Source organism: Monodelphis domestica, chromosome 1 (assembly GCF_027887165.1).
Source record: "Monodelphis domestica isolate mMonDom1 chromosome 1, mMonDom1.pri, whole genome shotgun sequence".
Classification (NCBI taxonomy): domain Eukaryota; kingdom Metazoa; phylum Chordata; class Mammalia; order Didelphimorphia; family Didelphidae; genus Monodelphis; species Monodelphis domestica.
Genome location: NC_077227.1, coordinates 430,360,384 through 430,377,562, shown reverse-complemented (window position 1 = coordinate 430,377,562; position 17,179 = coordinate 430,360,384). Strand labels below are relative to the sequence as shown.

The following is a 17,179-nucleotide window of genomic DNA, read 5'->3' as shown; positions in this document are numbered from 1 at the left end:
GAACATGGCCAAATATTAAGCAAGAACATGTGTCTAAAGTCAGATCTAAAAATTTGAGGTCACCACTGATGATGAATGATTTTTCTCTGATCTCTGGTCCATATCTTAAGGGCCCCACGTGAAGTGTATTTCAACTTACTATAATTCCTCCAACTAGATTAGCAGTTCTTAAGCTTTTTGGTCTCAGGACCCCTTTCTAGTCTAGCACTTACTGAGGGCCTACCAAGGAGGTTTTTGTTTTGTTTTTTTTAATGTGGGTTACATCTATTGATAATACCCATTAGAAATGAAAATAGCTTGGGAATATTATGAAAATAGTTTTTACCTCCAGAGCCTTTTAAAGGGTTTCAGGGATCCTAAGGCATTCCTGCACTATACTTTAATATGGCAAAGACAGAGACTGAAGACCTAATTTGTCAATAGAGCTCTTTCTGCTAGTTCAGGGACTGCCAGTGGGTTTTTGGGACAACTTAGGTTCTGGGATATGTGCTGATCCTCAAATCTATGCTCTTTACTTACCAGACCTGAACTGCTAAGATTGACCTCACTATCTGGATCACAGGGAAGATTCCTGCCTCTCCTTTCATCACCGTTAAGAGTATCTAAGCCCTCCTATAGTCACACATATATTCTGAGGCTAGAAGGCAGAACCCCCAGTTGCTTGCCTCTCCAGAATCCCCACAAGGATCTGATTACTATATATGATTTTTCTTTTCAATTATGTGAATCTCCATTTTCATTTATACTCAGATGGAATGAATGGACAGAGAAGGTTAAAAAATCATTAAAAACGATGATACAACTATAGGTACATTTTATTTAGAAAATAAAACACAATTAGTCATTATAACACGCAGTAAGAACATACAATAAATGATGGTCCTCTTTCATTCATGTTGGCCATGCTATTATGAACTTACCCTGTTGGCATCCACATGGTGCAATCTGAAAGACTCTCCTGTACTCTCATTCACCAAGTCAAACTGATGCCGATATGCTACACAAATCAGATTGTCATTCTCTTCGGTTGGCCCATCCACCAAGGTCATCACCACAGGGGGATCAGACAAGCAGATCTCCTGGGTCACAAATGAGGACATGTTAGAAAAGGGTTAGGATAGGAAGAAGCTAACCTGTGCCTCTCTCATAAGTATACTGTTCTCCCAAGGCTCTTTATAACACTGGACTGGTTAGGCAAATGGTGGTGACTCTAAATGGTTAGCAATTATATCCGATTTCCATGTTTTCATAACCTGTTCTCAGTTCTCAGGATGCTAGCCACGAAAAGGGTGCAGATTATGGATTTTATGAAATTAAATCAATTCAAAACTGCCACTCTTCATCTCCAGTTAATTCAAAACTGTCCTGATTTACATATTAGAATAACTTGATGTACTGAGTGCAAAAGATTCTAACTGTATCTAAGCAAAAAGAAGATAAATGGATTCTTGTATCTATCAATGATATCTCAGAGCCCTGTGTTCATGGTTTTACCTTCTATGATTTTAATACCACCAATTTTTAAAGTAGGCAGTAGAAATAAGATCTTAAGAATGAAAAAGAATGGGCAGATCTCAGGAAAGGTGGAATAGTGGGGAAAAAAAAATCCCTGGGATAGGAATCAAGAGGCTCAGGGCTATTCCAAGCTCTGTGACATTTTATTTTTTTATTTATTTATTTTTAAAAAACCCTTACCTTCTGTCTTGGAATCAATACTGTGTATTGGTTCCAAGGCAGATGAGTGGTAAGGGCTAGGCAATGGGGGTTAAATGACTTGCCCAGGGTCACACAGCTGGAAAGTGTCTGAGGTCAGATTTGAACCCAGGACCTCCCATCTCTGGCTCTCAATTCACTGAGCTACCCAGTTGCCCCCTCTGTGGCATTTAGCAAGCCACAAACCTTTTAACCTGAGACCTAATAAGTTATGTAAGCCAACCTCTTTATCTACACAGGCTTCTCTTGATAATACTGGTAAGAAACTCAAATTGAAATGGGGATCACCAAATCATATATATATATATATATATATATATATATATATATCTTTGCTTAGAAAACCACATATCAACATTATCTATGTTATGTTGTATTTTTATTTATTTATTTTTACTTATTTTGTTAAACATTTCCCAATGACACTTTAATCTGGTTCAGGCAACAATATAGTCCCTGTGTTTGAAACTTCTGCTCTACCAGCCCCTCTCCCCTTACAAATAGATACTAGACTTTGAAGGAAAGAACATTGGCCTAGCAAGTCAGGAGATCAGAGCTCAAAGCCTTTATCTGTCACTAACTTGAAGTGTGACCCCTCATCTGCAAAATGAGAAAGTTGGACAAAATGATTTTTAAGATTCCTTCTAGCTTTAATGTTCTTTAGTTCTTTTTCTATGAAATATTTCTGAAAGCTTGAAGGAGTCTGAGAACAACTTCTTAGGAAGTAAGATGCAATGAGGGAAATCTTGATTTTCACAGTCCCCCAAGGGGGTATCCAGAGCATCAGGGAGTTTTCCCAGTTTGTTCTCTACAACTCAGAATAATCCCTGCACCAAGCTTTGTTGGGTAAAAGGAAATGGCCTGCACTATCCAGGATATTACACACACAGCCTAAATCAAGCTAAAATTTATTAGAAAAGAAAACGAACCCTGATATACTGGAATTCTTCAACAGGTGATTCTGATGGTGAGGACAACAATGAGAGGCTGGTTAAACCACTTTGCCTATTGTGTTTCCTTGTGATAAGAAGTAGCTTGTTTCGAATTGCAACAATAATCCTCAATTCACTGCTGTGATGAGTGTTAATGGCATACAAATGGCAACCTGTAAGGATAAATAAATTGTAACAAAACCTCAAATTAAATTTTATAAACAATTTTTAGATTCTTGGGAGAAATCAAATTTCTTGAAACTCTCCCCCAAGTTATGAGCAATTCAATTTGTTCATTAACATGTGACTAATGCTTTATAAGCTAAATTTGACAAAATTTCCTCATTTTATATTTTCACCAAACCACAGAAGATGTTTAATAAAGCTTTTCTTTTGAACTTTTGCCAGAAGACATTCTTCTCACCAGATATTTTTTATTGCCCCCAACATGTTCTTCTAGTTTATTTTATGCAAAAATCTGATCATATCATTTTGTTGCTCAAAAATATTTAGTGTCTCCCTAATGCCTACTGAATAAAGCTCAAGTTTCTTGTGGGAATTCAAGGTTATTCAAGGCTATTAACTTGGTATCCCACTCCTTTTCCAGTCTTTCTCATGTCATTCCCCTCCATGCAACCTATATTTCAGTCAAAAAGAGTCTGCTTTAGTTCCCTGAAATATAGTTGATGCTTTCTCACCTCCATAATATTCCTCTCACTTCTTCCTAGTCTTTGAATATCATTCTTTCTCTTTATATGAATTCCTTCCCATTTTAAAAAATGCTATTTGCTAGATGGAGTCTTCCATGCTTGCTTACATTAGTAATAATTTTCTCCTTGAATATCAAGTAAGTCAATGGTTCATGGTGCATTTATTATGTGATATTGTGTATTATTGTGTCTCATTCCCAACTGGACGATAAATTCCATGGAGGAAGGGACCCTATCTTAGCTAAACTTTATTTTTACCACCTCCAACAATGTACTACATACAAAAGGCATTTAACATTTGCTTAATTAATTACTAAATGCTAAAACATCCCCTGCCACCACTCTAGTGCAGGCCTTCGTCACCTCATACCTGGCCTATTACAATATTCTTTTGTCCTACTTCAATCCATGCTCCATTCAGCCATTAAAATGATTTTCCTAAAATGCAGGTCCAATAACTATGGCTCCCGAATACCTCCAGAACCAAATATATAATACTCTGTTGGGCATTCAAAGCCCTTTATAACCTAGCTTCCTCCTGCCTCCTATTCTTATACCTTACTCCCCAACATGTACTGCTTGATTCAATGACACTGGCTTCCTAGTGGTTGTATAAACAAGACACTCCATCTCTCAGGTCTGAGAATTTTCTCTGGCTGTTCCCCATGTCAGAAATACTCTCCCTTCATAACATTCTGACTATTGATGCCCATAACTTCCTTTAATTCCCAACTAAAACCTTACCTCCTTCAGGAAGCTTTTTCCACCTCCTTTTAATTCCAGTGCTTTCCCTCTTTTAATTATTTTCTGCTTATTCTGTCTATAGTTTGCTTTACATATATTTATTTGCATGCTGTCTCTTCCATTAGATGGTATTCTGGGCAGGCATAGTTTTTTTCCTCTTTTTGTATTCCTATCACTGGGCAAAGTGCCGGGTATAGTTATTACTTAATAATATTTGTCAAATTGAATTGAATTTTTGTTGAATTGACCCAAACTCTTAGTTATTTTCATTTTACACAGAACTTACACTGGGGAAAAAAGGAATAAACAGTCATTTAAAAACAACAGTAAAAGCCAAGTCACCTTTTGTTTTTTCAAGTTTATTTTCTCTACAGTCATACTTGCTCTTCACTATCTGCTTTCCTTCCACATCTTTCCTCACAGTGCTTAGCCTAAAGACAAAGAGGCGAGCATCTTTTCCTGTTAAGAGAATGAAGATGAAAGCACTTAAAACATACAAAAAAGAGAATAACAGCAAGTTTTCCCCAAATCAATAATCCTTACTAATTACCAGAATGAAGAAACTTTAACATACATAACTAAGTGTGAAAAAAAACCTATATGACTAGAGAGGAATCTTGCTGAGAAACTCTGCAGGTCTAGCCAACCCCTTCATTGTCAGATGAGGCTCAGAGAGAAATGCTTGGATAGTATTGCCCAATTGGAAGAGCCAACTTTTGAACCCAGATCTCCTGGTTTCTAAGCCAGAGCTATCGACTATATTTTGTGTGGTTTTTCTGCAAATGTCTGATATTTAATTCATTTTTTAAAAAATCCTTACCTTCTGTCTTAGAGTGATAAAGGCCAGGCAATTTGGAATTAACTGACTTGCCAAGGGTCACATAGCTAGGAAGTGTCTGAGGCCAGGACCTCCCATCTCTAGACCTGGCTTTCAATCTACTGAGCTACCTAGGTGCCCCCTTCAGTGTTTAGTGTGGATGATAACATAAGTTCTTTAAGGGCAGGGGCTATTTTGTGTTTGTGTTTGTGTTTTTGCCATTTATATCTTTAACACAACAGGCATTTAATAAGTGTTTACTAAATTGAATTCTGCATTCACAGAGATATCAGTTTGCTCCTCACTAAATTAATTCTCTTCTGAAATTTATCACTACAAAGGGGCAAAATCATACACTAAATACATAGTGAAAACTTGTGAGTTAAATAATTGAGAAACTAAAATTTTGAAAGATCTCCAAAATTATCTCCCACATGACAACAAAAGCTATTGTAAAATCATATGTAGTAATATAAAGAGGGAATTGTTAAGACTTTTGGCAAATGCTTAATTGGTTCACTATTCTCTGTGATCTAATTCTTTACAATAGATGCGTCCTTCACCTTTCTCTGCTTGGGCTAAACTTTCTTTCATTTTAAACTGGTATGAAGGCCTATGCCATGTTTCTGTGCCCACAGTGCATTCTGTGGATATAACAACAACAGGCATGTGAGTCAGTATACTGGCTTATTCCCATGCTTTCTTAATAGTTCTCTGTTATGAGATACTATCCATAGCCATCTTAGAGATCTTTGAGATTTAGTCTTGGGGAATAAGCTACAACATCAGTGTAGAGAACTGCTGTATTCTTATCATTAAATCCCCATAAAAGAACAACATCATCTGTCCGCTTGTAACTTATAACCAGGGTCTTATTTATTCCTCTCTCTGCATTTACATGTGTTATCTGCGATAGACTCCTCAAACCCACCCCAACTCAGTCTGTTTAAGTGTTGTCTTTTTTTCCCCAAATCAGAGGTTATCTTGGCTTTAAAGCCTAACTCTCATCTCTACATATAAGCAATTTCTCTTCTTCTTGAATTTTTCATAGTTTCTTGCCTGGACCTGCCTGTTACAATTCAGTTCCCCTGTATACATGCACAAATAATAATATTAAAATGTTATTAATGCTATAATGAATAATCACAAATAAATATTATTAATAATATTAACAAATAAAAGTATCTTTACTCCACTAGTTATAAGCTTCTTGAAAACAAGACCTGAGTTGTGTCTATTTTGGTATCTCCATTTCTTGTCTCTGTACCTTGTACATGGAGGCACATAACCAGATGTGGTATGACCTGGGAAGAGGACAGTAAGACTAGAAATTCCTTTGTTTTGGAAATTATATTGACACAGTTTAAGATTATACTGTCTGTTTTGACTTCCAGTTAATATGGTTCACCATAATGAACTTGTACTCTATTGTACTCTCAATTATTTTTTATAGTGGCAAAAAACTGGAAATTAAGGGGGTACCCATCAGTTGGGGAATAGCCAAATAAATTATATTACTTTATAAAACACTTGTGCTGTATGCAATGATGAAAAGAAGTTTCAGAAAAACTAGATAAGGATTATATGAACCGCCATCTTGCTGGTTTTTTCCATACTAAACTTCCAAGCAGCTGATTTTTTGAACCCAAGCACACACTGAACCCAAGAACCCAAGTACTTAGTTGTAGGTACTGAATAACTGACAACATACTTTCAACTCTCTTTTTATATGTGTTATGCATTAGGTTGAGGCATAGATGAATAAAAGTGCTAGGCCTGAAGTCAGAGGGAATTGCTTTCAGAGCTTTCCTCTGATATATACAGTGACCAGAGTCACTGGAATAGTTTTGAACTTGATTCCTCCTCTAAAAAAAGGTCACAATATCTACATAGAGTTGTTCTGATGTTCAAGTGAGATGTTCTTAAAGTGCTTTGCAAATTTTGTGCTTGTACAAATTAAAGTGCTTGCAAATGTACTATATATGCCATCTAACATGATGATGATGATTATTTTTAATTGTTGTTTCTTTTATAAAAAATATTTTCTATTTAGAAACACCTGTGACCTCATCCTAAGAAATGTTAACAACTTTAACTTTTAACCTTTAATATTAAGATATCACTTGACATTAAAAACTATTCCATAATGTTGATCATTTTTCTGATATTTCACAAATAACTGAAGCTATGCACACATTTATCAAGGTGACATGTTATTTCTAAACTACAGATAAGGAAACTAAGATAAGAAGAGACAATGGTGAATATAATGTTATATCAAAGAGCTTAACTCTGCCTGAATTAATCAAGTCTTCTAGATATTTTCTAGAATAAATTAATGTCTTCTAAACACATAGCTGTTTCTTGACCTGCTTTTCTTTTTCACAGGATTATAAGATTTAGAACTAGAAGGTACCTTAGCAATCTTGTAATTCCTTTTATTTTAAAATTTTAATTTAATTTGTTTAATTAACAAAAATCTATGGGGCAGTTAGGCAGCATAGTGAATAGAGTGCCAGGCCTGGAGTCAGGAGAAGCAGGATTTAAATCTGATCTCATACAATTCCTAGCTATATGATCCTGAGCAAGTCACTTAATCTCAATTGCTTAGCCCTTGCCACTCTTTTGAATTGAAATGAAGTACAATTCAGAAGGCAGGGGTTAGATTTTTTTAAAATTTTCTTTCCTTTCCACTGTCCCTAATCATTAAAAAAACTTAATAAGCATAGTTAATAAAAATTGCCAGATCCAAAAAATATGTCTCATTTTGTATCTTAAGTCAAATATTTCACTATTTGGATGTGAGTAGTATGCTTCATCATTGGCCTTCTGAATCAAGGCTGATCACTGTGTTGATTAGAATTCCTGAGTTTTTCAAAGTTGTTTGTCTTTACAATGTTGTTACTGTATAAACTGTTCTTGTAGTTCTACTGTCTTCACTCTGCATCAGTTCATATAGTCCTTGTCAAGTTTTCTAAAACTTCTCTTCATCATTGCATATAGCACACTTGTTCTATAGTCATACACCATGCATATGTCAGAATTTATTTGGTTATTCTCCAATTGATAGGTATCCTCTTAATTTCTAGGCCTTTGGCACACTACAAAAAAGCTGCTCTGAAGATTTCTGTATACAAGCCCTGCTGCTCTTTATTGGATTTCTTTGAGATACAGGCCTAGTAATACTATTACGAAGTCAAAAGGGTATACATACTTCAGTGACATTTTGGGAATAGTTGCAAATATATGTAATGTGTATGCCTCCAATACAATAATAAGCCTCCAAAGAGGCTTTCCAGAATGGCCAGACTATTTCATAGCTCCACTGACAGTACATCAATGTGCTTGTTTTCCTGTAGCCCCTCCAATATTTTCATCATTTTTCCTTTTTTTCAACTTTGATAACCATATGGGTGTGATAGCTTGTTGTTTTAATTTGCATTTCTCTAATTATTAGTGATTTGAAGCAATTTTCACATGGCTGGAGATAGCTTAGATTGCTTCTTTAGAAAACTGGCTATTCATTTCCTTCAATCCTTTAACAATTAGAATGACTCTTATTTATGACTTTCTAAAGATCATAGAATGTTAGGGTTGACCTCTGAAATTTAGGGTTCTAAGAACAATTATTGCTAAGAACATCACCATTCTTAACTTTATGAAAATGATCTCTTCCCAGTGTTCTCTACATTTGAGACCTCCTCTAACTCACAGTTGGATATAGTCCAAGCCACAAGACTTTTCCTGGGCAGTGCAAATCCAAACACAAATGGAAAGTCACTATCGTTAACTAGACCCCTCTTAAAAATGTATCCAGGGACTCTTACCTGCCCCTCATATTCTCTCTCCCTACATGATTAGCTTGTGGTCACCATGTAAGGGCTATTTAGGAATGCCAACTCAGAGCCTTGGCTTCTGTCTATTGTCTCAGAGTATGAGAGAAGTTTGATATCCTTTGTTGTAGCTGTTAGCAGTAGCTGCTGCCTTTCTGTTTCCACAGCTGTACTGCCCTGACTCCTTAACAGAGAGTGGTAACAAACAGATAATAAGAGACAGAGTCAAGATAGGAACCCATTATCTTCTGATATTATTTTTGGAAAGGTCCAAATCTTGTTGTTCTTACACCATGCCATTTAGTTTTGTCTCTTTCTATTTTCATACCCACTCATTTAAAAATCATCAAGGGCTTTTTCTTTTTTCTTTTTTGTCATTCTGCTAACCACCAAACCTAGATCCTGTAATAGATGATGGCCAAAATCCAAAAGATTTGGAAATCTTAAGAATATCATTAGGATGTTTCAGGCATTTCATCTTCTTTGCCTCAAAAACTAAGACTGTTTATTGTCCAAGAAGACACAGACCCATTTTTTCAATAATAGGGCAAATCTTCTATATGAAATGCTTTTCTGGGCAATAGAAGATAATAAAGGTTTGCCTTCTATGGGAACTGTGGTGATGAAGAAATAGACATCTACAGATGAGAGCAGCAACTCTAATAATAAATACTTATAAATTAAATTAATAAGTTTCTAAGATTAATTTTTATTCATAACATGATAAGGTGCTAACCTGCTAAGATTCAGCTACATCCATAGTCTTAGAACATAGCTTTGGGCACCAAGAGATGACATGACTTGTTCAGGATCACACATCCAGCATGTATCAGGAGCAAGACTTGAACTTAGCTCTATTCTGACTGAGGTATTCCTCTTTATGGCCCTTTATTCACTGTCATCTGTCTCTTGATTAAATTTTAGGTTGCAATAATATAAGTCTGGTTTTCAGAAAAAAGGATGATTTTCAGATAGTTTTCCTCCCTAGTCAGATTAATTCTGGAATATGGGGGAGAGAGGAGGACCCAAGATGTCAAGGTGAAGATAAGGACTTGCTTGAGCTCTCCCAAATTCCTCTCCAGATGACACTAAAATAATACCTCAAAAAATCTGGAATAGCAGAATCAACAAAAGGATAAGGTGAAACAATTTTCCACCCTCAAGACATCTTGGAGGGTCAGTGGGTGATTGGGGTGAGAATGGAGCACCATCCAACACAGGCTATACTGGTACAAGTAATGTTAGCACATGCTATACCCAGCAAGCCAATAGCAAGTTTGGGGGGTAACTGATTTTGTAGTTGCAGGTAATTTTCAGAACTTTCAGTCCACAGCCTATAGAGGATCATAAAACTAGTCAGAAAGAGATTGCAGGAGACCCTGTGCTGGTACTGGGAGCAGGACTATGTTGCATTGCCCACAGGTTGGCACACAGTTGCAGGTTGGCAGTCCCAGGGCAAAGAGAAGAGCTAGTGAGGTGGGGACCTTGGTCACAGTTCCAGAATGGAGAATGCTTGTGGTTGCTCACAGAACACAAGAAAGAACAGTGACTACACCTCTCCTTATATAATACCACCTTGGAAGAACTTAAAACTTACAGACCCCTCAGAACTAGCTTTGAAAACAGCAGTATGAAAAACCTGAAGTAGCACAGCCCAACTTTAACATAAAGTTAAAATTCAAGAAATAGGCTGGAAAAAATGAGTAAATAACAAGAAAAGGAATGTGACCATTTAAAGTTACTATGGTGACAGAGAAGATCAAAATGCAGACTGAGAAGAGGACAACAAATTCAAAACAGCTATATGCAGACCAATTTACATTTTTCTCAGATTTATAAGAGCTCAAAAAAGAGTTTAATAAAAAAAGAAAAGTAGAGGAAAAACTGGGAAAAGAAATATGAGTAATACAAGAAAATAATGAAATGAGTCAATAACTTGGTAAAGAAGGCACAAAAAATAGTGAAGAAAATAACATCTTAAAATGGAATAGACCAAATAATAAAAAAGACACAAACATTTACTGAAGTCTTCCTTAAAAAGCATAATTGGCCAAATGGAAAACGATGTACAAAAATTTACTGCAGAAAATAAACTTTAAAATTAGAATAAAGTAAGTGGAAGCAAATGATTCTATGAGACATCAAGAAATAATCAAACAAAATCAAAAGAATGAAAAATAGAAGAAAGTGTGAGATATCTAATTAGAAAACCACTGACCTGGAAATAGAGGTCAAGAAGAGATAATTTAAGAATTACTGTGTGACCTGAAAGCTAATGATTAAAAAAAGAGCCTAGCTAATCATATTATTGCCCTGATACAGTAGGAATAGAAGGTAAAATAGAAATTGAAAGAATTGCTGAAAGAGAACCAAAAATGAAAACTAGGAATATTACAGTCAAATCCAAATATCCCAGATCAAGTAGAAAATACTATAAACAACCAGAAAGAAATAATTCAAATATCATGAAGCCATAGTCAGAATAACACAAAATTTAGCAACTTCTTCCCAATAAGTTTAGAAGGTTTTGAATATGATATTCTGGAGGGCAAAGGAGCAATGATTACAACCTACAATCATTTATCCAATAAAACGGAGCATAATTCTTTGGGGGGAAACATGAGTATAATGATTATTATAATTTGTATATGTATATATATACACACACACAATAACCTATCCAAAATATGGAATATAATACTTCAAGGGGAAAAATTGACATTTAATGAAATAGTGGGTTCCCAAGCATTCCTGATGAAAAGAACAGAGCTGAACAGAAAATCTGAATTTCAAATACAAGACTCAAGAAAAGCATAAAAAGGAAAGAACAATCATAAGGAATTTAATAAAGTGAAATAATTTATGTTCTTATATAGGAAGATGATATGTGTAACTCTTAAGAACTTTGAGAGAGAGAGAGAGAGAGAGAGAGAGAGAGAGAGAGAGAGAGAGAGAGGGCATGGGTATGAGTTGACTAGGAGAGGAGAAAAAGAGAGATACCAGGAGAAAGGAGGGAGAGGTATAAAGGGTTTATCCTTTATTATTAATATTATTTCATGTAAAAGAGGCATGAAAGAGGAGATTAGAGGTGGTGGCGGGCAATGCTTGAACTTTACTCTTATTGGAATTGGCTCAAAGAGGGAGTCCAACATACACATTCAATTGGGTATAATTAAATTGGGGAAACATAAGTAGGAAGGAAGAAGGATGAGAAAAAGGGGTGAGGTTGATGGAAAAGAGGCCAGATCAAGGGAGGTGGTGGTCTGAAGTGGGACAGGGTAAAAGGAGAAAGAAAGAAGGATAAATAGAGGGGAAAAGTAAGTGGAGGGAAATATATAGTTAGCAATCATAATTTTGAATGTGAATGGGATAAACTCAGTCCTAAAATAGAAGCAAATAGAAGAATGGATTAAAAACCAGATTCCTACTATGGCATTCACAAGAAACTGTAAAGATAAGATTGCAACATAAAAGAGATTTGCAAGAAAAAGCAAGAGAGTTGGAATTTGGTGAACCACCAATTAACCAGTTGGAGACAAGATTCCAATAGAATTTGGGACAAGGGGCAGTTGGGATGCCTAGCAGCTTGAACAGACTGTTCCTTTCCTCTGACTGTTGGATTTCTTGTTGCATAAAATAAAGCAGGGAGATAAAGTATATGTGAAGAATTTTAATAGAGAATCATCTATAGAACCAAGATGGATAGGTCCTCTAGACGTGATTATGATTACTCCCCCATCGGTCAAAGTATCTGAGAAAGATCCATGGTACCATGCTTCACATGTAAAACTACATTGTACCCATAATATTAACAGCGATACAGAAGAATTAAAAGTAATAACTTAAAGAAAATATATAAGAAAATATCTGAAATATTGCCAAGAGCCCTAATAATATTTTAACTATTTGTTCCTATAAGTGGAAATCTATACATGAGAGTACAATAAGAACAAAAATGAAAGCACTGCATATAATAACTCAAGAACAATAACAACACAAACGAGAGACACAAGTACAAGTTACAACAGAAATAAGAACTGCAAAAGCAATGATGAAATAAGCTCCAATAAGAAATGAACTCTGTTTACAACAATGAAAATGAAACAGTTACTCAATTAAGAAGACACATCTCTGCAGAATACATTACATCATATATAATTCTATTTACACCAACAAGAACATAAAAACCAGACTAAAGGAAAAATTCTATCTCCAAGAAAAATTCAAAAGTCAAGATAATCTTTTAATAAAAATACCTCAAAGAAGCAATTCTATTTAAAATGAAACCCCTTGTGAAATTAAACATCAAATAATATAAACAATATCATATTTCAAAATCATTAAATACACCTTGAAATTTTATACAGTACAACATACTATATACCCACACACACTTAGATTAGCATATGGAAAAGCATACTTCCACACATGAAGAATCAACTCATAAGGACTGAAAGGCATGCATGAAGAATTCAAACTTACTTCCATGCACAAGCAAACAAAAAAACAATCTTACATACATGCATATAAAGAGCTTACACACCTGCATGTTCCTATATGTTAAATAACATGGGAATTCAATCAAAGTGAGAGGACAGATAACATGTGTATGCTGAACAGATGAAAAACCCAAGACATGTATGTTTTCTACAATCAACACCAAAGAGATGGAAAGATCTTGAAATCTAGAACTGATGGTGATGAGGTCACATAAGAATGCGTCATGCATGTTAACTTCACACATAGGCACATGTACATATACAATTACGCATAAGCACAATGTGGAAAAGAATCTGATGGATTAGGTGAGTATGTAACATTTCATAATTAGAATACACAAAATTCATATTGATACAATTGTGAGTTCTGTGGAAAATTCAAACAAAGAAAATTTCTTATCTGCTTGATTTTGAACAGAACTCACATACAAAATGTATCATAATTGTACATATGTAAACTTTGTACAGACAAACACTATGTACATTTGTAAAATACTAATGAAACTAACAGTCTAATGTTAAGTTACTGATATTCTAACAACTAACACACAGGGCAAGATTTAGGGAAGTTGTTATTTAAAATTCTAAAGGAATTAGGGACAGATTTAATATAAGTTAAGATACTTGATAATGTTAGGAACAAATATTGTTTTATGAAAACTTTTATTTAGAACAGGATATAGTCATTAGGAAATAAGGAAGTTATATTGTTAATAACATTATTTAAATTTCTTGTGTTGGTTATTATTGTGTTTAAAACCATATTTCTGTATTGCATTTCTATGACCTACACCACTTTCCTTGATCCCAAATCTTATCATAGGGTTAGATAGTTTAGAATAGTGAAGACAGACTAGGATTTTTATTGGGGGCGGGGTAGTAGAATATTTTAAAATAGTATAGTTTCAGAGTTTAGATAGTTAAGTATATTAAGTAATAATATGAAAGGTAAGTATGAAATTACTTATGCAGAATTACTGGGTATAAATTCTGCTAAAGAAGAAAATGCATATTTATAAATATGAGATTGCAACACAAAAGAGATTTGCAAGAAAAAGCAAGAGAGTTGGAATTTGGTGAAATGCCAATCAGGCAATGCAGGGGTGGTTTAAAATTAAATTAAATTTAAATTAAATTAAAATTAAAATTAGGGAAACTATCAGCATAATTGATTATACCAACAAAAAAAACCAATAAAAACTGTATGATTATCTCAATAGATGCAGAAAAAGCTTATGATAAAATACAATACTAATTCCTATTATAAATATTTCTGGAAAACAGAAATAAGTGGAGCTTTCCTTAAAGTGATAAATAATGTCTATCTAAAACTACCAGCAAGCATTTTCTGTAATGAAGATTAGCTAGAATTCTTCTCAATAAGATAAGGGGTGAAACAAGGAGGTCCATTATCCTCATTCTTATTTAATATTTTCCAAAAACTATAGCAATAAGAAAAGAAAAAAAATTGAAGGAATTAGAATAGGCAATAAGAAAACAAAACTAGTTCTCTCTGAAGATCATATGATGGTATACTTACGAATCCAAGAGAATCAACTAAATGACTAGTTGAAATAAGTAACAACTTTAGCAAAGATGCAGGATATTAAAATAAGTCCACATAAATAATTAGCATTTTTATGTATTGCCAACAAAGTCTAGCAGCAAGAGATAGAAAGAGAAATTCTATATAAAATAAACTAAAATAATTGGGACTCTACCTGCCAAGACAAATTGAGGAATTAAATGATTACAATTACAAAACACTTTTCATACAAATAAAGCTAAGATCTAAACAACTGGGAAAATATGAATTGCTCATGAGTAGGACAAGCCAATATAATAAAAATGACAATTCGAATTAATTTACTTATTCAGTGCCATACCAAACTTCCAAAAAGTAGTTTATGGAGTTGGAAAAAAATGATAACAAAATTTATCTGAAAGAACAACAGGTCAAGAACATCAAAGGAATTGACAAAAAAATTTTGAAGGAATGTGGCTTAGCTGAACCTGACTGGAAACTGTAATACAAAGTGGTAATCATGAAAACAACCTGGTACTAGCTGAGGAACAGAATGGTGGATCAATGAAATAGATTAGGTACACAATATATGGCAGTAAATGACCACAGTAATCTACTGTTTGATCAATGCAAAGATCCAAGCTTTGGGGACAAGAACTCATATGACAAAAGCTCCTGAGAAAATTGGAAAACAATTTGGCAGAAACTAGGTATAGAGCAATATCTCACTTTATATACCAAGATCAAGTCAAAAAAGGGACATGATTTAGACATAATGGGTGATAGATATAAGCAAATTAGGGGAACACAGTGTACTTGTGAGGGGGAATTTGATGATATCTATTTGGGGAGTGTTGCACCAGAATGTAGCTAATTGAGAGAAGCTGAATCTTGAGCCCCTCCCCTACACTTCCTGTTCTTCCTTCCCAACTGTCTTGATGGAGATTTTCTCACAGAGAGTAAGTTGTAATTTTCCCACTAATAACCAATCCTACAAACTAGTACTTTAACTAAAGGATCTTTTATTCTTTGGGGAGAAGGAGATAAGATGAGGCTGGGGAAAGAGGGATATCAGGGTCTCCATAATTCTAAATTATCCTATTGATCGAAGGCTTTTGAAATAAAGTCTCTTCAGAAAGAACAAAAATATCTCCTCCTAAGGGGAGATAATAACAGCACTGCTAACAAGTCTCTTATGGGCAAGATTTGTCTTTTTCCAGTTCCAAGTAGAAGTAGAAATGTCAGAAACAGAGATAAAGTGTAGTGATCTGACTTCAAACCACTCTCCTCATCGGCAGGGGAAGGGAAAGCTGAGATAAGTCTGGCTGAGTCCAACTGTCTCCCTTCAAGAATTCTATGGAACTCTTTCTCTCCCATCCCCTGATGATCTGTGTATTCCAATGTTTTGAGCTCTCCTTGCTTTGCAGATCCATTTTTTCTTTGCCCAAATTTCTTCATTCACAAAATATCCCCATTTCTGTCTTTGGCAGAATTACAACCCGGAATTCTGCACTCCATTTCTCATCTTTACCTATTATCTCCTAATTTCTTCTAAGCTATGATACTATACTATTTTAAAGTATTCCACAGCCCCCCAAAATAAAAAAATCCTAGTCTATCTTTACTATTCTAATCTATTCTAAGATTTGGGATTTAAGGAGACTGGGGTAGGTCATAGCATACAAGTGTAATACAGAAATTATGATTTTGAAAACAATAATAACCAATACAACAATTTAAACAGTTTTTTATCCTAATGAACTGTAACCTGTTCTAAGTAAAACTTTTATAAACAATATCAGTTCCTAAAATTACTATGTAACTTAATTTATGTTAAATATGCTATCAATCTGTCCCTAACCTATCTAGGGTTTCAAATGACTTAAATTATCTTGCCCTGTGTGTTGTTAGAAATGTCAGTAACTTAAAATTATAATGTTAGAATGTTAGTTCCATTAGTATTTTACAAATGTACATGGTGCGGTCTGTACAAATTTTACATATGTACAATTATGATACATTTTGCATGTGAGTTCTGTTCAAAATCAAGCAGATAAAATTTTTCCTTTGTCTAAATTTTTCACAGAAACTCACAATTATATCAGTATGAATTTTTGTGTGTGCTCTAATTATGAGCTGTTACATACTTACCCAATCCATGAGATTTCTTTCCTCGTTGTGCTTATATGTGATTGTATATGTGCATGTGCCTGTGTGTGAAGTTAACCTGTATGACAAATTCTTACATGACCTCATCACTATCAGTTCTAGATTTCAAAGTCTTTCCATGTCCTTGGCGTGGTTTGATTCATCATGAGTGGATGTATGCTTTTCTGTGTGATAATCTTCATGTGTGGGTGTATGTAATATGTTGTACTAAGTAGATTTTAATATATGTCTTCTAAT

At 34.6% G+C, this 17,179-nt stretch overlaps 1 protein-coding gene across 2 annotated transcripts in view; it reads right to left on the bottom strand.

Moving 5' to 3' along the window:
* Positions 1-17,179, bottom strand: part of GARNL3 (GTPase activating Rap/RanGAP domain like 3) — a 221,895-nt gene that overhangs the window by 62,251 nt on the left and 142,465 nt on the right. For both annotated transcript variants that reach the window (XM_007474670.3, XM_007474671.3), the window contains exons 20-22: positions 4,442-4,558; positions 2,643-2,818; positions 921-1,079 (exon numbers count right to left, since the gene is read on the bottom strand). In XM_007474670.3, coding sequence (XP_007474732.2) covers positions 921-1,079; positions 2,643-2,818; positions 4,442-4,558 — 452 coding nt within the window. The remainder of the gene's footprint in view (positions 1-920; positions 1,080-2,642; positions 2,819-4,441; positions 4,559-17,179) is intronic.